At 53.6% G+C, this 27536-nt stretch overlaps 5 protein-coding genes across 5 annotated transcripts; 3 read left to right on the forward strand and 2 right to left on the reverse strand.

Annotated features, from left to right (window-relative positions):
* The first annotated feature begins 14328 nt into the window (after positions 1 to 14328).
* NECHADRAFT_62719 (uncharacterized protein) lies at positions 14329 to 15194 on the forward strand. Its single transcript, XM_003048664.1, has 2 exons — positions 14329 to 14593; positions 14678 to 15194. The coding sequence occupies exons 1-2, from the start codon at positions 14358 to 14360 to the stop codon at positions 15069 to 15071; spliced, it is 630 nt and encodes a 209-aa protein (XP_003048710.1). The 5' UTR covers positions 14329 to 14357; the 3' UTR covers positions 15072 to 15194.
* Positions 15195 to 15470: 276 nt separating this feature from the next.
* Positions 15471 to 16609, forward strand: NECHADRAFT_73808 (uncharacterized protein). Its single transcript, XM_003048665.1, has 6 exons — positions 15471 to 15583; positions 15649 to 15694; positions 15750 to 15764; positions 15813 to 15847; positions 15902 to 16142; positions 16203 to 16609. Exons 2-6 carry the CDS (start codon positions 15666 to 15668, stop codon positions 16519 to 16521), a joined length of 639 nt encoding a protein of 212 aa, XP_003048711.1. The 5' UTR covers positions 15471 to 15583; positions 15649 to 15665; the 3' UTR covers positions 16522 to 16609.
* Positions 16610 to 21465: 4856 nt separating this feature from the next.
* NECHADRAFT_46526 (uncharacterized protein) lies at positions 21466 to 22964 on the forward strand (the record flags this gene model as incomplete). The annotated part of the gene is made up of 2 exons (XM_003048666.1): positions 21466 to 22734; positions 22791 to 22964. 2 exons carry the CDS (start codon positions 21466 to 21468, stop codon positions 22962 to 22964), a joined length of 1443 nt encoding a protein of 480 aa, XP_003048712.1.
* Positions 22965 to 23715: 751 nt separating this feature from the next.
* Positions 23716 to 24630, reverse strand: NECHADRAFT_47096 (uncharacterized protein; the record flags this gene model as incomplete). The annotated part of the gene is made up of 2 exons (XM_003048847.1): positions 23716 to 24209; positions 24258 to 24630. 2 exons carry the CDS (start codon positions 24628 to 24630, stop codon positions 23716 to 23718), a joined length of 867 nt encoding a protein of 288 aa, XP_003048893.1.
* Positions 24631 to 25323: 693 nt separating this feature from the next.
* Positions 25324 to 27396, reverse strand: NECHADRAFT_47204 (uncharacterized protein; the record flags this gene model as incomplete). The annotated part of the gene is made up of 5 exons (XM_003048848.1): positions 25324 to 25796; positions 25899 to 26547; positions 26595 to 26861; positions 26910 to 27043; positions 27117 to 27396. The coding sequence occupies 5 exons, from the start codon at positions 27394 to 27396 to the stop codon at positions 25324 to 25326; spliced, it is 1803 nt and encodes a 600-aa protein (XP_003048894.1).
* Between the last annotated feature and the right edge of the window lie 140 nt (positions 27397 to 27536).

The following is a 27536-nucleotide window of genomic DNA, read 5'->3' on the forward strand; positions in this document are numbered from 1 at the left end:
GAATGAATGTATAAGTTTGAATTAGGGGTTTTAAACAATAAGGAGAAGTAAAAAAAAGAGTGTCAAAAACGTCAAAAAGAACAAAAGACTAAGAAAAAAGAGAATGGATGCTTTCAATGCGCAACACTTGATTGTGTATGAAGAAAGCATCATCTCCTTCTTCCTCCTCCTCTTTCAACCACATCTTCCTCTCTTTCGTCCCTCAATAGTTCGCAAGCCCACGTCTATAGTTCCTCCCATCTTAGCCCACATTCCATTCCTAGCTTGCCCACCAGACTGGGTATCCTGGTCAGTTAGGTGGTGCCCCTGACCCACCGACGAACCACGCGGCCGGCTTGGGGGGGAGAGACACTCGCGTGTAAGACACCACAGAGAAGGCTTGTCGGTACGCACGAGATATCACATCTCCAAGTCCATCAGGCCCTTGGCGCCGCCACAAAAGATACAAGCTGCAGCCGGAGTACCCGAGCCTTGCAGACAGGACAGACACGTACTCTTGTGTATTACTCATGAGAAGATGGCCTTCAACTGAGCCCTCCCGCTTGAGCTTGCCGCCATCAGCTCGCCGGTCCACCGTCGTGACCGTGCCTACCTACCTACAAGAGCCGTGCCAGAGCCAGACGGGAAGAGGGGGTAGCCCATCATGGGACGCGTCAGGCCAGTTTGGTGAGCCTGTTCCGTTCTTGACCCCTGTGTGTATGCCCCTCGTCTCTCCATGTTCCTGTCTCGCGGCTCCAAGGCCAAGCTTCTTTTTTCATCTAGACCTCCCGTCTTGTTGCATGTTAGCTTGGTTTTTGTGCATGTTAGTTAGTACGCTTCCTCCCTTCAACGCCTCTTGCTCCTATTCATAGCAGTCTACGGATGTCTTTTTTTTCTTCTTCAATAGTCTGATAAGCCACGCACAAGCCCAGGGGTGAAAAAAAAAAAAATGAATGAAAAAAAAAAAGGCGACACGCCAAATGCAAGTTAAATCCACAAGAGGCAAAAAAAAGAAATCCAGGTACCATCGTGGAGGGGGAGGGAAAGAAGAAGGGAAAAACCTCCGTAGCTGAGACGCCACCCCTCGACAATCAGGACAGCGACGGTCTCGACTCTTTCTCTAATGACTCTCAACCAATGGGAAGAGACTCTTGAACGCGCAAACCCCGGTCCCCCGAGTGCAACCCAACGCCGCACCGTTGACGCCGCCGCCGCCATTACTCCCCCCCCTCCCCTAGTAGTCCGGTCGACCGTCAAGGTTTCCTGCAAGGGGAAATTACACGATGCTCCACCATCCGGGAAGCGCGCTTGAGCCATCCCAGGGATCGATCCATCCAGACTCAAGTCAAGAGTGAAAACGGCAAACAGACGGATGCCAACCAACAATCAGCTTACACGCACTTGCATGACGACTCCTCATACATCATTTAAAGATGCCGTCCGTAGAGAGATAGCCGAGGAGGAGAAAGCCAAGCCTTGGACCTAGTTTCAACCTAGAGTATCAACCTAGCTCTCAGTCATCCCTTTACAAAGCCATTCCATTCCAATTCTTCACCATGTAACTTCACGCTCACCATGTGTGTAACTTGACACTCGCCAAATCAGCCTTATCGAGACGCCAATGCAACCTCTCGATACGCCCAAGCAAGTAAAAGTAAGCAGACACAAAGAGGGCCTTCCCGTCAAAAGGGGGGTTCCCGAGGTCCATCCTGGCCCCATAACGCCATCTCTGATGCATTAACCACGCGTGTCAAGAGAGATTAAATTCAGCCAGTTTTTTTGGTATTGGAAGGAAGCTTGAAGGAATCTTGAGAAGAATATGGGATTCAGTCACGACAAGACATGATACACAAACCAGAGACACAAGACATGACATGTGCTCACCATTGAAAGAGACACATAGACACGTTAATACACATCCGATCGGTCACAGTCTCTTTTGCTTTGGATTTTTTTTGTTTTCTAAACATCTCGGATATGCTGGACCACAACAACACCACCACATAAAACAATCATCGTCCTTTGTCCTCACAATTTGATGCCTCTTCTGCATCCCAAGCCACAAGCACCTGATCCATGCCGCGTCTCGAGGACACCACACTTGTTCCTCTTTAATGTACAGGTCGGCATGCATCTCTGCCCTCCCCTATCCTATCCCGAAACGCCCGTCTACGCTAGCCAAGGCTGTTCCATTCCACCTCTTGCATATCCACCCTCCCGGTTTTGACAACACAAGAAACGACAAGAAAGACAAGTTTTTTGTAAAATTGGAAACCAAAAGCATTAAAAATGATGCCCAGGTCGCCAGGATGGAGCCGGAAGAACAAAATGTAGGTGCGTGGGGGCTCTACCCCTTTGAGTGGCGCCAGGCGTGAAGATGGAAATATGATAGTAGTAGGTAGTAGTAGTAGTAGTAGTAGTATGGTCGAAGTGTCCGACCAGCAAGTCAAGTCTATAGCGAAGGCCAAGGCGGATGTCGCGTCGTCTTCGTCAACATGGTGAAGAAAGAACAAGGTAAGAAAAACATTCGAGTAGAAGGCTCATGGTGAAGGTCCCGGGGGACTGTCTGCCTTGACAGGAGACAACGTCCAGTCCGTCCATCCATCTGCTGCCAACCACCGTCACCGTGTCGTACGTAGGGGTCGGAGTAGTCGTCACAGTCCACCTGAAGGGTATCGAAGTGTAAAAGAAAAATGCGCACTAGAGACATGTGATAATTTTGTTAACTGACAGTCAGGCACTGCTCAGTTCCATCCCAGAGAGTTCTCGGCGGCGACAGGCGCAGAGATGTACGCTGTCCGGGCAGAGTTGCCCATGCCGCTTCGGCCACTGCCGTGGCTGTCACGGCCGGCAGGACGGCCAACCATTGAGTTGGTCGCCGCTGTGCCGGTGCCGCCGTAGGCAGAGAAGTCCCGGCTCATCAGAGCGCCTCCCATGAGGGCGGGGCTACCGTTACCAGTGTATCGCATCTCAGACGATCGCTGGCTGCTGCCAATGGAGCTGGTGCGGCGGTGACCCTGCTGCTTCTTGCGCTTGTATCGTCGGGCAACAAGGAACATGGCAGCGCCATACATGACACTGAGGCCGATGGCACCAACAGCGATACCAGCAGTGGTAGCCTTCTCCTTAGCCGACTTGTTGCTGTCACCGTCGTTGCCGAAACCATCATTGTTGTTACCGCCATCGCTGTCTGAGCTGCCATCATTACCAGTAGCAGTGGCACCCTCATCTCCCAAGATATCAATCCTCGTGTTGATGACCGAGGTCAGGTTGCGGATGATCTCATCTTCGTTGTTGTACAGAAGAGAGTTGGGGGTCAAGAGATCGGCCTGGAGAGCGTCGATCATGTTCTCGGGGTAGTAAACCTTGGCCAGGGCGGTGATGTATCCCCACTGAGACTGGGTATCCTGAGGAACGATGCTGTCGACATAGGTTCGGTTCTCGTCGAAGCCACCAGCGTAAGCAAGACCCTTGGGAAGGTACTTGAAGACTTGGGCGGCAGCGACGGTGTTCTTGGCCACGAACTTGTAGTTGAGAGGGTATAGGAAACCAATCTGGATGAGGCGAGATCCTTCAGGGGCAACGCGGTCGGGATCGTCAGGGAAGATCTTGCTGGGGATGTCGGTAGGGATGCCGGTGCTGGTCTCTGTCTCAGTGGGAGCCGTGGGGAGAACCGTGTTGGAGGTGGGCTCGAAGACGATGGTCGTAGGCAGCCAAGCATCAGTGTTGGTGAGCGTAGCAGTAGGTCGGATGCTGGTGACAGGATCGGCCGAAGGAACGAGGGTGGTGGGAATGGCCTCGGTGGGAACAGGCTCAGAAGTCACCTCAGGGGCCTCGCTGGTAGGCTCGTTGGTGGGCACATCCTCGGTGGCAGTCTCGACAGGGGCCGAGGTCTCATCAGCATTGGTAGGAGCACTCTGAGTCTCCTCGCCGGTGGGCTCCTCAGTGGCAGTGGCCGGCTCGGACTGGGCGTCCGTCTCGGTCGCTGGCTCCTTGGTAGCCTCAGACTCGGTAGCGGGCTCAGTGGCTTCGGACTGAGTGGCGGGCTCGGTGGGCTCCGAGTCGCTGGCAGTGCCGGTAGGTTCGCCGGTAGGTTCAGTGGCGGGCTCAGTAGCAGATTCAGTGGCGGGCTCGGTAGCAGGCTCAGTAGCAGGCTCGGTGGCAGGCTCGCTGGTAGGCTCAGAAGGAGGCGCGGTGGTGTTGTCACCAGGAGCGGAAGTCTCGCCAGTGGGCTCAGGACCCTCAGTCTGGCTACCGGTAGGCACGTCAGTGGGCTCAGCGGGGCTGGTAGTCTCAGGATCATCAGTGTTGGTCGGGATAGCGGGCTCTGTCTCAACACCAGATGTAGGCTCAGTGTCAGGGGCTGTGGTAGGGTCGGTGTCGATGCCAGAGGTCACATTAGGAAGCTCGGTGTCGGGAATGTTGGTAGGAGCTTCAGTGGTCTCGGGGAGTTCAGTGTCGGGTGGCAGAGTAGGGTCAATGGCCGAAGTAACATCAGGAGACTCAGTGACAGGAACCGTAGGCTCGGGAGCAGCCGAGGTGATATCGGTAGGCTCAGGGGCAACGCTGGTGGGGACCAGGTCAGTAGGCTCGGGAGCGAGGCTGGTGGGAATCAGGTCTGTGGGTTCAGGAAGAACACTGGTTGGGATAAGGTCCGTAGGCTCAGGAGCAGCGCTTGTAACGTCAACAGGGCTGGTGGTCTCAGGGTTGGTCACAGGCTCAGAGAGAGTCTTCTGAGAGTCGTCGGCAGGAGAAGAAGTAGGCTGCTCATCAACGGGACCAGATGTAGCGACGACAGGCACAGACTGAGTCTCCTCAGGAGAAGTTGTCTCAACGTTGGTGGGGTCGGGAAGAACAGAGCTGAGCAGTGTCTCAACGGGGTCCAAGAGGCCTTCCTTGCTTGTCGGCTCATTCTCAGGAGCGGCAGTGGTCGGCTCAGCGGTGGTCTCGTCAGGGTTGAAGCTGGGGAGGGTCTCGCCAGGCCTGGAGTTCTCACGCTGAGGCTCAGCAGTCTCCTCGGGGACAGACTGAGATTGAGTCTGATCGGGTTGAGCAACGGACTGGGTCTCATCCGATTGAGGGGCCTTGGTGTTAGTCTCCTCAGGCTTAGGCTCCACGCTCTCGGTCTGAGCAGGATCAGGGAGAGCGGAGCTAATCAGAGTCTCTACAGGGTCCAAGAGACCATCCTTGCTGGTAGCGGGCTTGTTGCTCTCGGCAGGCTCAGCAGCAGATGTAGGAGCAACGGTCTGGTCGGGCTCAGGAGCCTTGGTCTCGGTCTCGATAGCAGGCTCCTGGCTCTGAGTCTCCTTGGGGTCAGGGTTCTGAGTTTGAGTCTCAGCGGGTTGCTCCTGCGACTGGGTTTCAACAGTGTCGGGCTCCTTGGTCTCAGTCTGGACAGGGTCAGGGAGAACGGAGGAGACAATGCTCTCAACGGGGTCCAAGAGACCCTTCTTGGAAGAAGGCTGCTCAGGGGCCTTGGTCTCGGTCTCAATGGGAGCCTCGGTGGTCTCAACGGGCTTGACCTGGGAAACCTTAGGCTCAGTAGAGGGCTTCGTCTCGCTCTGGACAGGCTCAGGGGCGGCAGAAGTCTCGGGCTTGGTCTCAACTGGCTTCGTGGTTTCGGGGGCAGGCTCCTGTGTCTTGGTGTCGATAGGGTTGGCCTGGGACTCCTTGGGCTGCGTCTCGGGCTTCTTGGTCTCGCTCTGAACGGGCTCAGGCTCCTGAGACTGGGTCTCGACAGCGGGTGGCTGAGTCTGAGTCTCAGCGGGCTCAGCAGGAGCAGACTGGGTCTGGGTCTCCACTGGCTTGGCCACAGACTTCTCGGGCTCGTTAGTCTGAGTCTCGATGGCAGCGGGTTGAGTCTCGGTCTCCACGGGGGCAACCGAGGTCACAACGCTCTCAACGGGGTCCGCGACGCTCTTGTCAGCAGAGGGAGCAGCCTGTGTTTCGGTGTTCTCCTTGGGCTGCTCGGTTGTCTGAGCAGGCTCAGGGTTGGAGCTGACGGGAGCAGGGTTGCTCTCGACTGGCTCAGCGGTCGACTCCTTCTCAGTCTCCTTCTTAGGCTCCTCACTTGGGGCCTCCGAAGTTGGTTGAGCCACCTGCTTGTTGGTGGTGGTGACGATGCCTGTGGGGGCAAGAAGAATTCCGGTGTCTGTTCCTGAAGCGACAACTGTAGGCTCAACAGTCTCGACTGTTGTCTCCGGGTCCTCCACCACAATACTCGATGTCGGTTGCAGAATAAGAGCGGGAGGGGCAGCGCCAGTGGCTCCGAGTCTCTGGCGGTTCAAACCGACATTGACCTTGTCGTCGCTATTTGTGTCCTCCCCTCCGAATATGCTTGACATGAAGTCGCTGAGGCTTTCTCGCTTGTTGCTGCCAGCATTGGCCAGCGTGCTCTCGGGAGCGGCCTGCTCCTCTGAGGCTGTGATTGTCGCGTTGTTGTTGCCGAACTCTCGTCTGATCTGTCGGGGGAAGTAGATGCGCGGCCGGTTCGCCTCAACAACTGTGGATGATGCCAGGGCGATGGCAGCCGCCACGGCAAAAGATTTGGTGTGCATTTTCGATTTTTCCTACGTTTGACTCTGTATGTACTGTGTTGTGAGATGTAATGATAGTTGTCGATGAGGACGTGGGCGTATGCTAATCCTCTAGTTAGTGCCAAGATACAACTACCAACAAAGTTGACAGTACTCACTGTCAGGAATAACTGCAGCGAATGTACTTGACAGAGTTTGTCAACGAGTGTGATCTAGTTGCCATGGTCAGCAACCATCTATCATCCGAATCATGCCTCAAACATCATTGACGCGTCCCTGGCAATTCAAACACTACAACCTCCACCAACCACCAATCATCCATCCCGCCCCTCAATTCCCCAGCATCGATAATAGCGATCCAAAGACGAGATGGACTCACATATAGTTTGCGTAGAGCGTGTGTATATGCGTTTTCAAGTGCAATAAATGAGTGTCTGACGAAATTTCGTCAAGTTGGATTCAAAACAGGCGCAAGTCGTTCGATTGAGGGTGTCCGTTAGGGCTTCCTCTTGTCGGTTCGAGGTCTGAAGGATTGTCGGTTTCGCGGGAAAGGTTCCAAAGATGAATCGTTACGCCGACATTTGCTATTTGCGAGAACCTCCTGAGGTCCTACAGGCGACCAGACATGAAGCGAGGCGAGGGATTAGGCGCTGACGGGTTCTCTCGAGGGATCGGCTTGCACGCGCGGGAGCGCTGTCGAGAATCGAAAAAGGACGGTCGACGACGCCTTGGAGCTTGTCGGAGGAGGTGAGGTCGGTGTGGAGAGGGAAACGAAAGGAAGGGGAGTAAAGAGAAAGAAAGGGCTGGAGAAAAGAAGGGACAGCGACAGGGCCAACAGCAAAAGGAAGGAATGAAGGCGAATGGGGAGATGGGAAGGGTATGGAAACACGACAGGGACAAGGGGACCAGGGCAAAGGAGGGAGTGTGGGTGGAGGACGATGGAGAAGGGGGTGAGCCAGAGTAAACTAAACTAAGCCTAGAGAGGGCGTGGGCACGTCGTGGGACACCTTTTTTGGCAGCTTGAGCGTTGGAAAGGCACACGAGGCACGGTACAAAGGTACAAGGCTTCGTACTCCCGTTGCAGGTGGGCTTGCTTGGATCGAGAGGAAGAGGCGCAGGCCCTAGTCGACGCTGTGTGGATGGCAGCGAACAAAGAGATGGGGTCCTGCTTGTGATGGACTCATCCGTACTGGTGCCGGCTTGCAAAAGTACATGGGTGACAAGGGGCAGCTGAGTGCTGTCCTCTTGTACCCGTAAGCTTTTCGTCAAGTAACGCACTATCAGGTCTGACGTGGGGATGGGTCGATTTGCAAGAAACGCAGGGATGGCAATGGGGACGCGCTGGAGAATGCTTCAAGCCTCCTGCTGTAATTCCTTCTGCTATTATTGATGGCTGAGTGCTTTGAATTGACTGATGCTGCGCTCGCCGACCATCGACTGCGTGCATTCAAGTGGCTCTCTATTGCTCATTTCGACAGGATATCACAAGCAGAGCCGCCGAAAGCAACCTTAACCAGCCAAAGGTCACCTGGGATGCATTTGAGATGATGGTGGTGGGTGGGCTAGCCTGGCCTAGCGAACAGAACCCGCCCAGGCGCCAGCCTCAAATTGCGCAACAAAAGGGGGTTGGCCGCTGAGAGTCCAGCACAGTCCCTGGCAGTTCCCTACCGAGGCGACGTCTCTTGGGCTGGGCTGTAGGGGTTCTCGTCCGTGAACGACGAGCCAGGGTGTGGCTGATTGCTTTGTTACGGCATTGTCGCAGAAAGAATGGTCATGATGCCAGGGCACGGCACAGTGGACGGAATGGTGCTCTGGCCGTCAGAACGGCCACAGCTGCATTCGCGAGAAGGCAGGCACGCAGGCGGATTCATCCTGTTCAGATCCTCTTCTCCTCATGAACAAGACGCATGCGTTGCACGAGGGGCAACCGGCATGTTGGAGAGGGCTGGTGCGGCACAACCAAGTTGAAGAAAGACTGCCCGTCCAAAGCATGACATGCCATGCAACAGCGGCGTCGTTGGTGGAAATCGACGGAGTGTGTCGTAGCGTCGGGTCCCAAACGCTCGCCGTGTCTCTCATCTGCCGGGGAGCTGGGTTCGAGGGGCAAGGGAGTGTGGAACTGTGACTGTGTGCCTGGCTGGGCTGGAGTTGTGCCCGAGTTGTGAAGCAATTCAGGGCTGTGCCAGGTCATTGCGAGCACGTGCTAAATCTGACTGGTCCTGCGATATGCAAGGGGAAGGCGCTGGGGTGGCACGTAGTCATTGGCCAGTCAAGGAATTAGACGATCCTTCCAGTATAGCGCCATCCCATGAGACAGGATCTACACATATTGGCACATGCATCTCTGGCCTCCCTCCTTGTTCATGCATATTTACGACCAATTATGGAGAGCATTGCGTGTGCAAGATGTGCTTGACTCCATTCTTTTGTTCCTTCGTCTTCTCTCTCCCTTGCTCTTCTACGGGAACGGTTCCGAGTTGCATTGTCCCCAGCTTGGAATCTAATCCAGTGCGCATCAAGTTTCAAACAACATATGCAACTCTGTCTCCTTGCTGGAGGCAGCCAGAGTTCAGCCAGAGGGGACCGGATGAAAAAGAAGGCATGAAATGGTGGAATTGGGAACAATTGAGTGTGATCTCGCTTGCAGCTAAAGCCTTGTCGACTGTCTTGGGCATCTCGTACTAGGCAAGGTCTGTCCAGCCCTGCATGCCGTGAACTGGTCTGGTCAGCTTCGCCCATGGCGGGAGAGTGCGGTACAATATTTGACAATGGCTTCGCTTTGAAATGAACCACCAAGAGCCTTGAACAATGCGACGGCAGCGCGTGGACAGTGGTGATGCAACCGTCCATTCGCTGTTACACAGGCTGCTCGAAGGGAGAGCATACAAGCCCGAACCCTCGGCGATACTCCGATCTCCCTTGTAAACGCTTGCCAGCAACGAGTATCCAGGCACGGCGAGCTTCGTACCTTTAGCTAAACCACAACAAGCAGCCTCCCGACCGGCAAATCCTTGGTCATTCCCCTGCCGATAGTCAGGGCCCGTGGACCTCGCAGTCCCCACCTCAGCGGGCAGCCGAGAGGGCCACCCCGTGGCATGGCGCCGTAAGCCAGGAACCAAGCCGCGAATCGAGTCGACGGGTTGGCGACAGGGGGCGCACCAAGAGGGCAAAAAGACGACGAGAGACCCGCTGGAGCAAGAGTCCTAGCAGCACCTAGCTTCGTCTCGGAGCGCCACTTGGGCCACTGAGGCTTGGGCCTTTAATTATTCCCTCCCCTGTTCCCTGCCGTTCCGTGGCATGGGAGACTGGGATCCTTGCCAGGGCCACCTCGTTCTGTCTGGGTTCCCTGGCCGCCGGTGCAACTCGGCAAGAGTCATCTGTGTGAGAAGTAAACGGGCATGGATGACTTTTGCGCGCAAGAGACTTCGAGAAGGAAGAAAAAAGGGATCGACAAAGCTTGATCAATGGATACTGGACAGAGAAGAAACTCCACGCGGCATGGTATCGCGGCAAGCGATCCTTTCAGTGCCATGGCTTGGAGCCATCTTGATTGTGGCTGGACACACCAGATGAGCAAGACACTCTTCAATAGCCACCGTCATCATCAATCGATTGCGCCTCTGGCTTTGTTCGGCGAATCAGCCTCTACCCTCGCGTGCGCTCTCAAAATGTCTCTCTCTGCGTGTGGCTTTCGTGCAGCGAATTCCTCGACTCCACGTGGACGCCCAAGAGATGACGGAGAAGCAATACAGCCTTTCGGTTGGTCCAGCGCCCCGAGATTGCGCGTCAGCCATTGTCGATGTTGGACTTTTTTTTTTTAATGTCTCACAAGAGAGAGCTTCTCGCACATGGCTTTCTCGTGTTGATTCATCTTGTCAACTCACCCTTCGTGTCAATCCCATCCCATGGCATCGGGCTCTTTGTTCTCCCCGTCGACTCCATGCCGCTTCATCTGCCGATGGACACCAAGAACCTTTCTTGGTGCTTACTTTCATTGTGATTGCTCTGGAGCAAAAGCTTACTGCTCCTGGACCCAAGACTCGTCGAATGAGTTGCATCTTGCGCCTTGTCTCATCTCATCTTTTCTTATTAGCCTCCTCCCAAGCAGTCAGTTTATTCGTCCATCACCATCTCCCACTGCCAACTCAACACCACTTTGACTCTGGCTCATTTCATTCCCATCCTACGATGTTACCATGACATTCCCCCCTTCTCCTTGCCGCCTTACCTTGCCTTGGTCACGCTTAGCCCCCCACAACCCGTCACCCGTATCTGACTGCTATACATAGTCACAATGCCATGTGCATAGCCTGTGCAAGACGGAAATTAGTGCTTTCGTAAAAGGGATGCATACACCTTCGTGCCCATGTATCCCACTGTTTATCCTAGGTCGCAATCTCCCGTCATGCATCGTGTATGCCAGTGTGTCCAGCCGTCTGCACCATCATCTGTCCATATCCCCCTTCAGCAGTCCATCGACTCACCTGAAGCACCTGCTCGCTGCCGTTGGTGTCTTGTCAAGAGCAGAGGCCAGCACCTGGCTCTTCCCATGCGCCCACAATACGATAAATCGTCCAGGGCCTCACCAAATTGGGATAGCCTCGCCCCAATTCGGTCACCATCCAGCATGCCTTCCCCTGCAAGGCTCGAGATCAGCAACCGTCTTTGTCAAAGTCTGCAATTCACCGACTAACTTGGGCGCTTGGTATCCTGTTTCTCCCGTCTATTCACAGCCGTGAGAAACTTTTGGCTTGTTAGACTGGGGACTCAACCGCAAGTGCTCCATAGTGACCCTCTCGGTTCATCTCATCACATCACATCACATCTCCCTTCAGCTTCAGCTCGCTCTTCTGGAAATAGCCCACGATGCCAAAAAGGTGGAAACTCCTGTCGGCCCATCGCCGACTCACCCATCCCGTCCGTTTCTCCCGCTGGTGGCCGCACCTAATCGCAGTTGGCGTCCGCCACACCTATTTGCATCCACACTCACCAGTATCACCACTACCGTCCCAGCCGCCCTTTGCCCTACCGCTCACTCCACCTGGTTAAAAAGGAAGCTTACCGGCGCGAGCTTCTTCTATCTCCCTCGCGTCAATGGGCCCTTGTCATTACCTGACTCTCCCTGAAACGAAACACCAGCTCCGTCGGGAGAAACACCCCGACAAGTTGACTCGGAGGGTATCCATTTCTCTAGACCTGTCGGCATAGATCGTCCGGCTCGGCTTAGGCAAGAGGAATGGCGGACACGCGACGTCCTGAGACATGGTCGCCAGCGGCTCGTCTCGCCTGAATCAATAGACCCGGTGGCTCTGTCTGGGAACCCGGGAGTTGAAGCCCCGAGTTCTGTCAATCCCGATGTGAAGGCCTCCGACTCCGAGGTGACACTCTACTAGTTGGGTTTTCAACTTTGCTTTCCTTTGCCCTCTCGGGGTTTGCTGTCACCGTTTCCTCAGGTGGCTGAGGTTTACAGGTGACAGTTCCCATGCCAGCGTCTGTGTGTCATACGAGTGTATGATTCTGTGCCATCTCCGGCTGCCCTTGGGCATTCTTCCACATTCTCCCGGCCATGAACTCCTTGTAGTGAGGACGAGAGGCTGTCTCCATATGACGACAGGGCTAAGGGCAAGACTTTCAACAGTTTTGTCTCGTCTCGCATCGTTCATCGATCCTGACGCAGAAAGGTGAAGCGGCCGTCGAGTTCTTTCACCGATGGGGGTTTCTTCTAGTCTCAGGGCTGATTGCATACCAGCCAGCGTCTTGGCCCATCCTACCTTGCTATCATCATGTAGGTGTGCCCAACCCTCCACCAGCAGTTTGTCCAGTCCCGTAGTGGGATCGACTCGCCACAGATCAGAGTCGTTTTGTTCTCTACCACCCTCTGGAATGGTAACCCGGGACTCCCTCGGGTTTCAGCTTGATTCAATGCTTTCCGTAAGTAGGGAGGTGTTGGATGGCTGAGCAAGACATGGGGCAAGACATGAAGCACCACTGGAATGAAGTGTGGGTGGTGGGTGGCCTCGAGTGATGAGTCCCGCCATTTTTCACGAGTCCGGTCCATCTCTTATTCACATCCGCATCGCCCTTGTCTCTCCAGTGACCGTTGCGTGGGGAGTTCTGGTTGTATGAGTTAATCTCCATGTAGATGAGACGCTGTGTCATGATCGAGACAGACTTATTTTACTTCAATCCTTTCTTCTCTTCGCCAACTACGTCAGCGGGGCTTTGTTCGATACGTTTCTCGTTGTGAAACTTGTGCGAATAAAACGAGTCCTATAGGTGAGGGTTCATCCGATCGCCTATGAGTTTCTGGATTCGAATGGGGTGATTGCCGGTCATACTGAGCCCATATATATTATAATTGTAGCGATATTGAATTTCAAGTGGTGTCCTTCGCCAGCTTTCGAAGCGTCATAGACCTAATAAATTTCATTCTAGTATTTATGATGTCCTACAGATGTCAGTGCAGCCGTGTTGTATTATCTTCCTCAAAGTGGCGTTGGTTCGTCACTCATCCACCTAAAAGTCCTCAGCGTTAATTTTATTAATGCAGGCAGGATCTTCATATTGTTTCTTTCTCCTGTGGAGATGATCGCTCATACTGCGAACAAATTGGCATCCCAATGTTGGGTATCATGTATGGTTCATCCGTGATCTCACTTCTTCGTTCGCCCAGGAGAGGCGACTACGTCTACTCAATCACAACTGCCCAGTCACATCACAGTCCCCGTGCACATCGAGGACATTATACATTACGTGGTTCTTAAATTTATATACGTGATATCTGCACTCGTATTACCGAGCTGCTTCTTCAAATGACGAGTTTACCCAAAATAGTAGTTTGATGTAGGGTAGCTGACTGACACGGTGGAATATGGAATAAGCTATATATCTCTCCTGGAACCCAGATAATGTTCTCAAATGACTCAAATGGAGATGCATATCATGTTCTGTCGTGTCTTTTCATGTTGAATTGTGGGTTTTCCCGTTTGTAGAGTAAGGAGGGCGAGTGCCATCGTCGTTAAAGGACTCAGTAGTAGAATTACCTGATATGGAACAGATAGGCAAGCAACAACAGAAAACATCACCGAACAAAGAAAGCAGAGGAAACAGGATCTAACGAATACCCACTGATAAATCAGGGACTACTGTCATTCCCTTTCACACAGTATCCGGGGACAGTCTCATCTGTGTTGGTGCATGTGAGAGGGGAGTCGGGAGCGAATGCTGACAGACAGCCTCCTTCATCGATTCATTCCCATCTACGGGAACACTAGATATTTTAACACGGTCAAAGCCCATAAGTAACCAAGAAACTCCATTTGTGTCTGTCTTCCGGGTCCGAAGGGAGATGAGCGCTCAAAGAAAAGTGAGGTCGCCTTGCTCTGGCAGATTTGCCGTGGCTAGAAGAGATACATAGATTATCACGTGCCATAACAAGACAGGCCAAGACGCGCTCCCATGACCAGCATCAAAAGAGTCAAAGATCATTAACAAGATCAGGAAGATCAAGGTGCAAATAAGGATGATATCTGGCATGTCCGGAGACCCACCATCGGCGCCGGGCGTCGGTACCGGCGACGGCCGGCCCCACACCAATAAATCGAAGCCACTCGTGCCACGATTTGAGTGAAAAGAAGCCTCATTTGCTCTGAATAAGGTGGGCCCACTGCCTCAGACGTTCTCAGGGTCTCCCGTCGCGATTGGCCGGAGTACAGGGGTACCTTGGCTCGTTCGATCTCGCTGTTCTGGGCTGGCCCGCGCTGGAGGATTTATCTGTGGTATCATGACCATCAACCACAGACGGAGGATCAACCTCCATTTCACTCATTAATTCTCGAAGTCATGGCTCGCCGACAGCATCTCACCTTGACCTTTGTCTTGGTCCTCAGCGTCTTTTTCACCCTATCATACTTCTTCTCTGGGCCCTCTAGCAGCGCCATTCCCAAGTTGAACGATGGCCTCGATGTGCCCCTGAAGGATGCCCCTCGATCTGAATTCGCGGCCGATCTTGATTCCCTTCCCTCTGGACTACTCGATGGCGCGTCCATTGCGCCCAAGTTGGAAAATGCGACGCTCAAGTAAGATGCGACGGCTTCTACGTTCCAATCTACGATGACGTTGGACCGTTGATGATGCATCTGCTAACAACTCTCTTCTTGTAGGGCCGAACTTGGCCACGCGACGTGGAAGTTCCTCCACACAATGATGGCGCGCTTCCCCGATAAGCCGACCAAGGACGATCGCATGGCTCTCGAGACCTTCATGCACCTCTTTGCCCGACTCTACCCCTGCGGCCAATGCGCCGCGCACTTCCAAAAGGTGCTTGCCAAGTACCCTCCCCAAACGAGCAGCCGCAACGCCGCCGCCGGATGGCTGTGTTTCGCCCACAACATTGTCAACGAGAGAGTACACAAACCTCTGTTCGACTGCGAAAAGATTGGCGATTTCTACGATTGCGGATGCGGCGATGAGGACAAGGATAAGGACAAGAAGAAGGCTGTGGAGGGTGCTCAGGCTGAGGGACCGGCACCCGACGCTGAGCTGCACAAGCACTGAAATCTATAAACCTAATATTGGATTGTAAGAGTATTTGATAGATGGAGACCAAGAAGTCTTGTTGGCACTGGCGGGACCAGGCCGTCCAGCTTGCGGAAGAGGTCTAAGTATACGTGTTCCTTGAGAATGTGTCAAGTTGCTTTCCTCACCCAAGCGACTCTACGGAACAAAGCCAAAGTTTTGTATAGTATTAGATATCATATCGAAATCGTAAAAGCATATTTTACATCGCATTTTTGATCATGGTTAATCACCAACACTCAGTGTTTGCATCGCATGTTGAATCACGTGAAATATCACGTGCTCATATATCCGCCGTGGCGCGGCTGCGCGTTCAGAGCTGCCTTGAGCTTGGCTTGAGCTCCAGCCTTCCCCAAGCAACGAACAACGACGACATACCATCACGACACACCACTCCGAACCACCCGACCCCTCATTTCTTTGAACAATCGAACAGAACAATAGACCGACCGTCATCATGGAGTTTGGCCACGCCGGAGTGCTGAATGAGGGTGCGTTGGGAGCTCTTTCGTCATAGCATGGGGTTGTTGAATGGGAAGCTTACGGATGTTGCTAGATGGAATCCATGTGGACATGGACCGCCTGAAGAAGGGTGAGGTCAAGTGAGTCTTATACTGCATCCTATGCCCTATGAGCACAATGCTAACTGATGGATAGCCTGGGAACCTCGATGTATGTGCCTCCCTGATGTTGGAACGATATATCTTAACATGACGATAGCATGGCGGTTACCTTCAAGGATGGTGTTATTCTGGGTAGGCTTCAAAATACCTGGATTGCCGCAACAGAATATTGACCTTTCTGTGCAGGTGCGGATTCACGAACAACGACCGGTGCCTACATCGCGAACCGAGTGACGGACAAGTTGACGAGAGTACACGATACCATTTGGTGCTGCCGATCCGGCTCAGCTGCCGATACACAGGCTGTCGCCGACATCGTGCAATACCAGCTCGGACTCTTTGCCATGATGAATGGCAAGCCCCCCATGACACAGACCGCTGCCTCTATCTTCCAGGAGATCTGCTACTCCAACAAGGACCGTTTGTCGTACGTCTTGGCCTGATAACACACCTTGTGGACTGCTTTGAGTACTAATACTATCAACAGCGCCGGTCTCATCATCGCTGGCTGGGATGAGCGGTTCGGTGGCCAAGTATACTCCATCCCCCTGGGTGGTTCCCTTCACAAGCAATCATATGCCATTGGTGGCTCTGGATCGACCTACATCTACGGATACTGTGATGCCAACTGGCGAGAGGGTATGGAGAAGGACGATGCTGTCAACTTCGTCAAGGGAGCACTGAGGGAGGCCATCAAGTGGGACGGCAGCTCGGGAGGTGTCATCCGCATGGTGGTTCTCACCAAGGACGGTGCGGACCGACACCTGTATCTCCCCGACACGGACTATGCGGTGCGGCACGAGTGAAGGTCCTGATGTAGCAGGACAAAGAAAGGGTTGGGAATAATTCAGCATGGGTTGGGCTGATACGGACTTGTCATGACATAAACAAGCCATGAAATCAGGGAGGGACTTGCAGGCTAGACGTCACTCGGCCCTGTACACTAGATAATCGGAATAATGACGATGGAGTTTTTCCGAATTCACCTGGGGAACTGGTCGTGATCCACCATGTGAGCGGAACGGGAGCGGCATCTAGAGCGGGCCGCGTAGTCTGCGTCGGATCTTGAGAGAATCCGAGCATCAGGGCGAATAGCAAGAGTTTGCTCAAGGATACGGCAGTGGAAGGGATCCTTTGAGCGCACTGAAGTGCAGATTCAGTATCAAACGTCCAGGACAAGGGCTTAACGGAAGAGAAGAAGACGGGAAAAGACCGATCTCTCGCTGAAGCTAGAGACGCATCCACGGCCGAGGATCGATCCCAAGAATGGTTCACCGCTCTTCTAGAAAGAGGCTTTGGGCGCGAGGACGAGAATGGCACATGGAGGCGTGCATAAGAGGGTGGGTTGAGGCGGCGAATGGGAGGCCGGCGAGGAATAGACACGCGGACACGAAGAGCCTGCCCGCCCAGTGATGTAAGTAAGATTAGGAGTTGAGATGAACAAGTCCCATGTGCTGCAGGCACAATTGCTGTGTGGTTGATAGGAACGCTCGGGCTTGTTTGCCTTGACGATATGAGGCTGGCTTTTCAGCGGTGAGATTGTCGCATGAATCAGCATAGTATTTTCTGCGGCAGTTCGGTATCAGGACCAAGGCCGATCACTCGCCTTGCCGCAAAAGTGAGGCAGCTGAATAGGGCACGTGTGGGCACATGGGACGGAGCCGTGGCGAGGAAGATCACTTTGTGGGAGGATTTGGGGGGCGTTACTAGGGGCCGAGGGTTGGGCATTTGCCTGGCATTGTTGGGCAACCACGATCATGTCGCTGATTCCGTGCATTGAGCGCAATCGCGAGCCTGGCTCCAAAGAGGTTACAGTGCAGGATCGTGTTCTCCCACAGCCATGCTTGTTCGACTGTCTTGGATACAGTGGAGACTCTTGCGCAGGGGAAGATGAGCTTTTTATTTTATTTTATTTTTTTCCTCATTGTCGTTGTAGTTCTTGACAGATGCTTCGAGAACGAAGGGGGTCAATCGGTCCAGTCCGTGGGTGATGATGGAGGGCATGTTGGTGATAGTCAATGGTGTTGAAACCGGACCCTTGCTCACATGCAGGGGATATATAGCCGGATATACCTGGGCGTCCACTCTCCGTTCAAGAGCTTATCAACTCGACACAATGTCAGTTGATTATTCTCCGGGGCGCAGTCCAACAGGTTGTAACCATAATTCTTGGTTGCATATCGTCAAATGTTCCCATCAGAGACATGAAAAGGACCAACTCCATGTCAACGGTAACTTCTCCGGGCCGCGGATGGTTGGCAGTCGGATCCGGCGCTCGCTTGCAGGCAAGGTACCGGGACTCGTACCCCGAATTTCGGCCGTCTCCAGGTGCGCGCCTCCCCCTCCCTCCCTCCCCCAACCCCCGTCCCAGACTCGAGGGGAATCTGCCCACGTGCGACAGGGCTTGGCTGCGGTTTGGGCTTGGCTTTTCGGGGGAGCTGGGGAGATGGGGGCGTGGTCAGGCGGTTCAGGATGCCTTACGGGGCGGGGCGTCTCTTCGATCCGATAGCTTCGTAGTTGAAACTCGATAGAGTGAGGATGTGTATATTGTAGAGTTTTGAGAAGTCGATGTTTCATGAACAAATAGGTGTGGTATTGAGCCTGAGAGTTGAGTTGCTTGTAAAACTCAAGTTACATTCTTGTCAGGCACCTGGCGAATCAGGTAGGCGTTCCCTCGGACTCTGAGTGATTTTGGGTGTCAACTACGTACCTCTAGAGGAATGGATCCGTAAACCTCCATTGGGCGGATTCCCCTGAACATCTGGCCCATTGTTTAATATAAGCGAAAGGACAGAAGATGCTAGGTATGGATGGTCTTTATTTCGACTTTCGTAAGGGGTTTCGTGTATTGCGTGTGTATTTGTTTGGGCAGGAGTGCCCAAGCAAGGAAGGAAGCGACGCGATAGGACAGGTTGAAGCAATCGAGAAGCGAAGCAATCAACATGGAAGGAACGAACTGGGCCCGCGACATGAGTCAACATCTCTGTCCCAAGCTTCGATAGCTTCGCATTTCCTCCTCCGCCAACTGTGCATATCGCAATCCCCACGTTGTCACCTCCTTTCCTACGTTCAGCAGCTTCACTAAGCCTTACTTTACGTACCCTAAGACGTGATTATCGTCCACTCTCGAGCTGTTGATCAACTCGTCTCCATTTCAACTCCACCGCGGAGAGCTCGAGCCACAATCGACAGGCCACTTGCCAGACCTGGACCCAGATTCAGATCCAGACCAGTCTCAGCGGACGGGCCGTACGAGTGCCCAAGCAGGGCGGGACCAACCTGCTTTCGTCGACCGAGACCTACTGTCACCCGAAGCCGTGTCATTCGATTCGTTGCCGCTCCCACCTCGAGGTTGGACTGAGGTCTCGCGGCTGGCGCTCGTGGCCGACTTCAGGCGCCAGCAGTGGATGTCTCTGGAGCTGGAGAATCTCACCAGGCCAGTTCAACTGCTAATGCCGCGTTCGACCGCCATTTCTCAGCGGGATCCCGCTCCGTAGACTATCTGACTGCCGGCCCGTGCTCATGACGGCAGAGCCCAACCGTCGACGGCTTTCATCCAGTTGCATTCTTCAACTCCAAACCGCTTTCAAGCCTCCTGCACGACGAGACCAAGCGCAGACGCCTCAGCAGAACCAGCTTCAACGCTCGTCCTAGCTGCCGCTGTTCCTGAGAGCTGCATCTCCGCGTCGTGCCATTTCTCTTAAAAGCGCTGATCGGAGGCAGCTCTGGATCTGTTCCCCGCCACACCACTCCGCTCCGCTCCTCGCCTCTCGCCGTCGCCGACGCCTTCGCCGGAACACGCGCACACACGCACGCGCACAACTGGCGCCAATTTGCTGACTGTTGGCCCTTTGGATCGCGCTTCACTCGGAGGCCAATTGTATCCGGTCCGTTGGCAACTATTAACCTTGCGACAACTCTGAGAGGCTCTTTTCGGGCATTTCGCACTTTACACCCACATCATATCGGATCGTATTTCGACTCGCATTGCATCTGCCAGCATAACTCAGACTTGCTTCCTTTTTGTTAGCTGTGCTTCATTTGGACCTTACGAGCGCCTGCACTTTTAGATACACGAGGACTTTGGTAAGTGAATTTATTCCTTTGTGTTGATCTCGGGGCTCCATCTTGCGGCCGTCCTCGTCTATCCCTCCATGCTTTTCCAACCAACTTCCTTATCCTTATCGACACGACATGGCTGCGTATGTCGTCATCCCCTCCTGGTTCGACTTCTCGGTTCTCGAAATGCAGTGTCGAATCGCAGCGCTGAGAGAAGGCGGATGAGGGCATAAAATGTCGCAGAGACGCAGACAGCCGATGATGGACAGTTACACTGTTTGAGGCAGGAGAGTCAAGGATCGAGTCAGCTCCTGGAACGAATGTGCGGATACATGTGCATTTGCTGGAAAGGGTGGTGACGTCGTCAGCCTGCGTTCTGTCAGGATGCGATTTCACAACGCCACAGCATTGCCTTGGCTGTATCCTGTGTAACGCCTCAGTTCACAGTTGCGTCGACAAGGACAGGACCGCTACAACGAGTCTACATGTCTCCCACCGCCTCGGTCACCCAAGCTCGATTAGCATGGAACTTGGTTGAAGCACGCGCCATGATGCTCGCTGCCCATGAAGAGGAACAGCTTATCGACATGGAAGATTGTCTTGGACATTCTTGAGACGGGATGATCGACGACGGATGACACCTCACCCCACTCGAGAATTCCTTCTCCCTTCCACCACAGATTCTACGAGGGAATAAAGACGAACGAACCCAGTTTGTCCGGGACATTGGACACCCTCAGGAAACTCGGAAAAAGAAAGGACAGCGAAAAACTCTCAAGAACCCTGAAGGGGGCTTGACAGGCTGGGAAGATGCACCAATCAGATGGGTGACATCCAACACCGAGTCAACTCGTCCATGTTGATTGTCGTCCTTCCCGAGTTTTTGTCGGAGAGCCTGAGTCGGCGCAGCACCAATTTCCAGGGGCGCCGGCTCCCAAGACGTCGAGCCTCGCCCCCACCATCCGCTCGGCCACCCCCTCCAGCCAGCACATGGTACCCGCTGGCTCACCCACGAGGGCTGAGGGGCGACTGCTGAGGGACCTCTGGTGCGTGTTGCTAGGCGTTCGGGTGCTGGGCCACTCTGGGATGAGCCAGTCACCACCAGGTGCTGGACGCCCGCCCACTGGACGACACCCACTGGACCACTCAACCGCTCGCTAGTCATCATCCACCGCCGCACCAGGCTGACCTTGCCTCTCCTCCTCATCTGGCTCCCATCTCTTGCCTGTCGCCTGTCCCTCCTCAGCCTCCAAGTCCAAGTCTGGCTTGTCCCGGTCACTTTTGCTCCACCGGGCCGATCCTATCCCCTCCTCTTCTCTGCCCCCTCCATCTTGGTCTTGATCTTCATTTTGATCTGTCAAGTCGACTTGGCCATAACCATCGTCATCACCTTGGTTTCTTCGCCTTGACCCGTTCTCCTCTTCCCCGCCGACCGACACCACCACCTTGCAACATCACCGTTCCTGGACCTCGAGAGCTAATAATACCCTTCTTTACTCTCCTGCAGTACAGATACCGTTTGCGATATCCTTTTCCTCACTCTCTTCGAGACCAGCGACGACACGCGATACCCCTCTGTTTATTCATCCTAATCTGCATCCCCGCCTCCACCACGATATCTGTCGCCAGATAGCTATGTTATGGCCGCTGTGATCGGCGACTTCGTTTCGGATACCTCATATTTCCATACCATGATTGCCAACCCCTCTCTCCAACATCAACACTCTCACGACTCGTCCTCATCTTATCGCTCCGTTAGCCGATCGCGACATTCTGCTACCCCGCGAGCCCAACGCACAGATCCCACTGCCGACTTCAGCAACCACAGCAACAACCCCGCGACGACGTGGTCATCCACACCCGCATCCGCTTCAGTGTCGGGGTCTACGCCCGTGCCTGCGGGCCACGGTGCTGCCCACGTGTCGGCAAGCGGCGGAGCCTCACGGTTCCCTTCCCCTCCCCCGTCATCATCGCCATCCGCTGTTACCGGCCCTGCTCCCGCCGATAATGCAAAGACCTCGTCTATGGCATCCGACGCGAGGGACTCTGGTCCCCTAGGTCACGAACCGCGATCCGGCCCAACCCCCACTAACCCTGCTGCCCAGCAGCCTTCTCCTGCTTCGGACGACTTTCAAATACCAAACCCCTCGTATCCTCTCTCAAGCGCATCATCCCAAGTGCCGGAGCAGACTGTTATTCACATTCGTGACCTTGCACATATTCAGAGCCTGGCTAGTGCCGACTTGCTGTCTGGCAATGGCAGCTCTGGTATTCTCAACGACCCTCCACTTCAGCAGATGAAGTACGAAATCAGTGGGATGCCTATCGGCGACATCATCGAGATGGTTGCTGCGCTCCTTACCAAGATCACCACCACCAATGACCTACAGCATGATGCGATGCAGCGTAATGTTGCGCATCAGCAGCAAGCCAACCAGTCCAGCGACACGAGCGGCAGCTCAATCTCGTCCTTGAACCACTCGGTTCTTGCTTTCCATGGCAAGAATGTCCCCGCCATCACCATCCTCAGCTACCTGTCGCGAATACACAAGTACTGCCCTACCACGTATGAGGTATTCCTCAGTCTACTGGTCTACTTTGACCGCATGACAGAACGTGTTAACGACATGGTGATGAAGAGCGAGGAGGCGCGAAGGCAAACAGAGTCTCGTCAAGCGGCCTCAGCGGCCCCCCAAGACACTCCCATGCGTGATGAGGACTCGGACGAGAGTGACTCAGATCTGGCGGATGACGATGACGAGGAAATGGTTGACTCTAGCCGGCCCAGCCGTCAGAGCAGCAACAGGGGGACATCTGCCTCAAACGACCACGCTGCTATGGCAGCTGCGACATATTTCGTTGTCGACAGCTTCAACATCCACCGTCTGATTATCTCGGGAGTGACATGCGCAAGCAAGTTCTTCTCTGACGTCTTTTACACCAATTCGAGATATGCTAAGGTTTGTGCCAAGCCAGTTTCTGGTTGGATCTTTGTGTGCTAACATGGCGGTACCAGGTCGGCGGACTGCCGCTTGTTGAACTGAACCACCTTGAGCTCCAATTTCTGCTCCTCAACGATTTCAGACTCGCCGTTCCAGTGGAAGACCTGGAGGCGTACGCGACTATGCTGGTCGAGTTTTATGCTCGTGAGGTGGTGGCCAAGAAGGCAGCAGCTGGGGCTGCCGAATGAAGGGGCTCATAGCTTAAGGGTCCAAGAGACGGTTAACCCTGCAGAGCTCCTTTTACTGATGATGGCCTGATATCGACCCGCCTGCGCCACCGGATTTTGATAAACCGGTATCGACAAGGGACGGGAGGGCCCGACTTGAGGTGAAACACTTCTCAGGTTGGTTACCCAGGGCCAGGGTGGCCTCTCTCCACGCCACAGGTGCGGCAGCGTGGACCGGGGCTATCTCAAGTTTTGGCTATTAATAGAGCTGATACGTATGGACGACATGGGAAATGCGGACTGGAAACCCGTGTGGATGGACGGATGGGCATGGAAAGGACTGCAAGGGGCGTATGGGCCTAGGGAGGCGAGGCGTTCTCGATGGGCTCTTGAAGTGCTCCGAGTGGTGTGTATGACTTGGCTGACCTTTATTAATGACTTGACGGACGACCTGGACGGGCGAGCAGTGGGCTACCCGATGAACTTGTCTTTGCTGCTTAGACTGGGGCTCTTTCTTGTTACACAGGCAGGTTGAAGAGGCGACGGAGGCAACCCGTTGGCCGAGGGGATGGGGTTGAAGATGGATCTTGGCGTGCACAGGAGTTCAGGGCGTTCTGGTAAAGAGGCATTTGCTTTAACTTGGTATGGATCTGTACGAGCTCACTCTACTTGTGCGAACCCTCAACAAGATAGACAAGATTGGACCATTCAGGAGTGTTTGCTCACATGGACTGTGCTTAGACGAAACGAAACGATATGAGTGTACTGCTATTTACTGAGTGGATCCGGGGGCATCCCACGTCTCGGGGTGGTCAAAGATGGTGACAGCGTCCTTCATCTTGAATCCAAAATGCCACTTTCCCCAGCCGGGCCAGAAGTTGTCAAACTCACTCGTCGAGCGGCCCTCACTGTCCCGGTGCTGGGTCAGATCAAACCAGCCGACACTGCACCGGGAACTCCACTGGTGGGGCACAACGGCGCACCACCGATCGGTGCCCGGGAGCTCACCCTGGGTACCGTCACCGGCGGGGAGTGGAGGCAGGACCAAGGTCGACTCAATGCCGATGTAGTTGGACCAGTTTGTCTGGAAGGGGAACGAAGGGGCGAACCGGAGCGGTTTGAACGTTGCTTGGAAGAAAGGTGTTGCGCTTGGGGTCGACGACTCGGTGGCAGAGTCCAAGTCGTGAGGGTATACCTTGATAGTGGTTGAGCCGTCGGAGTTTTCGGTCCAGTCGAAGTGGGCAAGATGCTTGGGAACGTTCCAGTCTAATACATCGTTAGTTGCAGTGTCATGCATTTAGAGAGATGACTGACTCTTTCTCCCGTTGTAACAAGTATGCTTCTGCGAAACATAAATCCTAGTAATCCTCGGATTCCTCCTCTTAACCCTCCTCCCATCCTTATCCTCCCTCTCATACTCGAACCCACCCGGCGCGAGAATCATTTCATCATACGGACCCACGGGCGAGTCTGTATACCGGATGAACTGCACCATGCTGACGCCGCCGACGTGTCTGCCGGATTCTGACGAGGAAGCGTAGGCGGACTCACCCTCGAGGGGTGAGTATGCCAGTGAGGGGAGATTCTGGGGATCTTGTGATGCCGAGGTCCAGAATGGAAAGGCGTAGACGTCGCCTTTGAGCGTCCATGGAGGGGGTACAGATGGGATGCGATCTTTGGAAGCCATGGTTGTTGAGTTTGTTCAAGTTGGTAGAGTCAGCTACTACCGCGCGTATGTGTATATATATATCAACAGCATCTGACATAAGAAGAGGATTATGATGGTTACAACGGTGGCGTTTTATGCTGGCACCTCCAAGAAACCCCGACGGACACTTTTTGGGGGTTACCCCCTCATCAACTATTCCGTGCCGCAGTCAACCATCCCATCCCTGGTTGCTATTAGTGACGAGCAAAGCTAAATGAGGGGCGGGCAGGCTTTGTAGTGAAATGTTCCTGCCAAGTATTTTACTACTACTTGTACGGGATATGTGAGACATTGTCTGAAGATATGACGTCCTTGTGCATCGTATCGATCAGCCACACCCGAGATACTCAAGACATAGGCTCCCGTATGGTGATAGTCTCTTGGCAACAGGCAACCCGCCAGTACAGGTTCATAATACTTGTCTATCAGCATTCTTTTCGTATCAAAGAGTCAAGTATTGGTACATAATGGAATCCCATGATTTTACGATTGAGGACGTTCCCCCAAGGACGCTTCTTTATTATTGTATTCATGATCATCTTGCGATTATAACAAACATGGCCATCCCCTATAATGGCACGGCCTAACAAATAGTAAAAGTTGCCAGTGAATTTGATAGAAATCTTGAACAAATAACACTACCTATATAACGCCACATTAAACACACAAAAACTAACACAACGACTTTTCAGGCCAAAACTTCATCCTGCATACCAAGGAACATTGCTCTGGTAGACTCCCCTTCTCTGGCACCATCATCTCCCCACTGTTGATGGTAATGTGCAACCCTTCTAGCTCATAGACATCGACCTCTATGTCTTGGCCCCCAAGCACCGCAAACTGTAGCCTTTCTTCTAGAAAAGGCACCACATGCTTTGGATCCAGGCTGGGGATCTCTCCTGCTCCCACCAACTTCACCAGTGCCGCTGTCAGAGGTGACGATCCAGCCATCATCGACCTCGAACCCGTTTGGTGACGAGTTCCCATGAATGTGACCTTGGCAGCTCGGTTCCTGGCAGTAAGCCATTGGCTGGCATCTATTGGTGGTGGCCCAATAAAGAAGAGAAGCTGGAAGTTGCCTGCGAACGCTTCGATATTGACTCGCGCGTTAATAACCCAATCCATGTATCGCCCATTCCTGATAACTGCTGAGGCTGGTGGATCTGGAGCATTTTCTGTGACATCGGGTCTGATACTACTCAGGTGCACACTCCTCGCCTTGTCATGTCGCTTTTCTTGCGCTGGACTCTGAGTGTGTTGACTTCGTTCCAGCGCCGCGATCCAGCCCCTATCTCCGTACCACTCCGTGATTTTCCTCGTCAACTCGTCACGAAGTTCGTCCTCCTTCTTCCCTGAAGAGTCCGTGTCGGCATAAGAATACCCAAAGGCTTCCGTGGTCCTTGCCATGTCCGAGTTCCAGAACGTGCCATCCTCTGTGGCAAAGAATGGGGTCAGCGGAGTTGTAGAATCTTGCATTTCGCCCGCAATAGATGTAAAAGTAGTTTCACCAGATGGCATCGGGGTCATCCACGCGTCTGGATTGAGTATCTGCCACATGGCCAACAGCCGATCTGTCATGGTGTGGTGAAGAATGAATAGAGGATCAAACGAAGATACGGGTACATATGTCATGTGTCCCTTAAGCCCACCATTGATGTGAATAATGTCGTGGATTGATTCGATCGAGTCCGCCGCTGAAACATTGTCAGTTATTGACCATACCTTGGTCCCGAAGTCGTTGAAGTTTTTCGAATTGGAGAAGAGGCCAAGTAGACGCTGCTGAATCTCGGGCAACGCTGTGAGAAGGGCAGCATTGACCAGGCTGTTGTTCGATGGAGGAGCGTTTTCGCTGATATTCACATTTGGAGCTCTCTTTGTCTCATCCCAGGTATTGAGCTACCTTTTGTTAGCTGCGTTGATCTTATTGGCGACTCAGTTCTTACAGGGGTCCAGATGAATGCTTCTTCATCTTTTGGGTGAAAGTAGTATGAATATAGAGGATTTCTGACGAGCTGAATACCTCGAGGACCGTATTGAGAAATGGTAGCGTTCCAAAAAACTCCGGGGAAATGCTCATCCCCTTCAGGGGCTTCCAACGACCAATCCCAGTACGGCATGCGAAAGCTACGGGCAGCGTCTTGATATGCTTGTCGCTCTGTCCCATTAGGAAACATGCTGGCAATGGTATTGGCTTTTTGGTATAGTTCTTGCTGTCAAGAGTGTAAGTAACGGTGATGAACTAACTGGGGAATGCCTACCTCGAAGAGGGCGAGATATGGGCGATGCCATGTGGAAAACAGAACTGAGCTGTGCATGCAGTATCCAGACATGTTGCCCCCCTCTACAGACTCGACACCGCTCCATGCTTCAAAGGGAACACCGTGGATTCCTACTCGCGGACACAAACACAGATGCAGGTTAGCATAGCCTCTAGACATTGTTATATCCGAAACAGTGTCACGTACCGGCAATCTGGTACCACGACCTGGGATCGTCCTGACTAGTGTACTGCAACATACTCAGGGCCAGAATGAACAAGTCCCATTTGTAGCGGTCGGCCTTCATCTCTCGAATCTCGTATCTCAGGGGCATTGTGCCATTGCGAATTATCGGGAGCGGCTTGATGACCACGCGATCACTGGTGTCTTGCCTTCGAGTCAGGGATTGGATGTCGGCGCCGTAATTGTATGGCTGTGCTGTAGCGAGGATGCCAAAGAGGCCCCCAAGGAGGAGAATGCCACGCATGGCTGATGTGTAATTGGGAGGTAAGGAGTCAAGTTGGGAGAATTGAAGAGTGTGGAATTAAGGGGCAGACAAGAGAGTAGAAAAGGAGCGATATCGAGCTGGGATTCCCCCCTTCCAATGAGTGAAACAAAAAGGGCCAA

Source organism: Fusarium vanettenii (assembly GCF_000151355.1).
Source record: "Fusarium vanettenii 77-13-4 chromosome 8 genomic scaffold NECHAsca_10_chr8_2_0, whole genome shotgun sequence".
In the NCBI taxonomy this organism is placed as follows: Eukaryota; Fungi; Ascomycota; class Sordariomycetes; order Hypocreales; family Nectriaceae; genus Fusarium; species Fusarium vanettenii.

Coding starts and splice junctions, on each gene's coding strand:
- NECHADRAFT_62719 (XM_003048664.1), top strand. CDS start 14,358: ATGGCTCGCCGACAGCATCTCACCTTGACCTTTGTCTTGGTCCTCAGC. Junction 14,594..14,677: donor TTGGAAAATGCGACGCTCAA/GTAAGATGCGAC, acceptor CTCTTCTTGTAG/GGCCGAACTTGGCCACGCGA.
- NECHADRAFT_73808 (XM_003048665.1), top strand. CDS start 15,666: ATGGACCGCCTGAAGAAGGGTGAGGTCAA. Junction 15,848..15,901: donor CAAGGATGGTGTTATTCTGG/GTAGGCTTCAAA, acceptor CTTTCTGTGCAG/GTGCGGATTCACGAACAACG. Junction 16,143..16,202: donor TCCAACAAGGACCGTTTGTC/GTACGTCTTGGC, acceptor TACTATCAACAG/CGCCGGTCTCATCATCGCTG.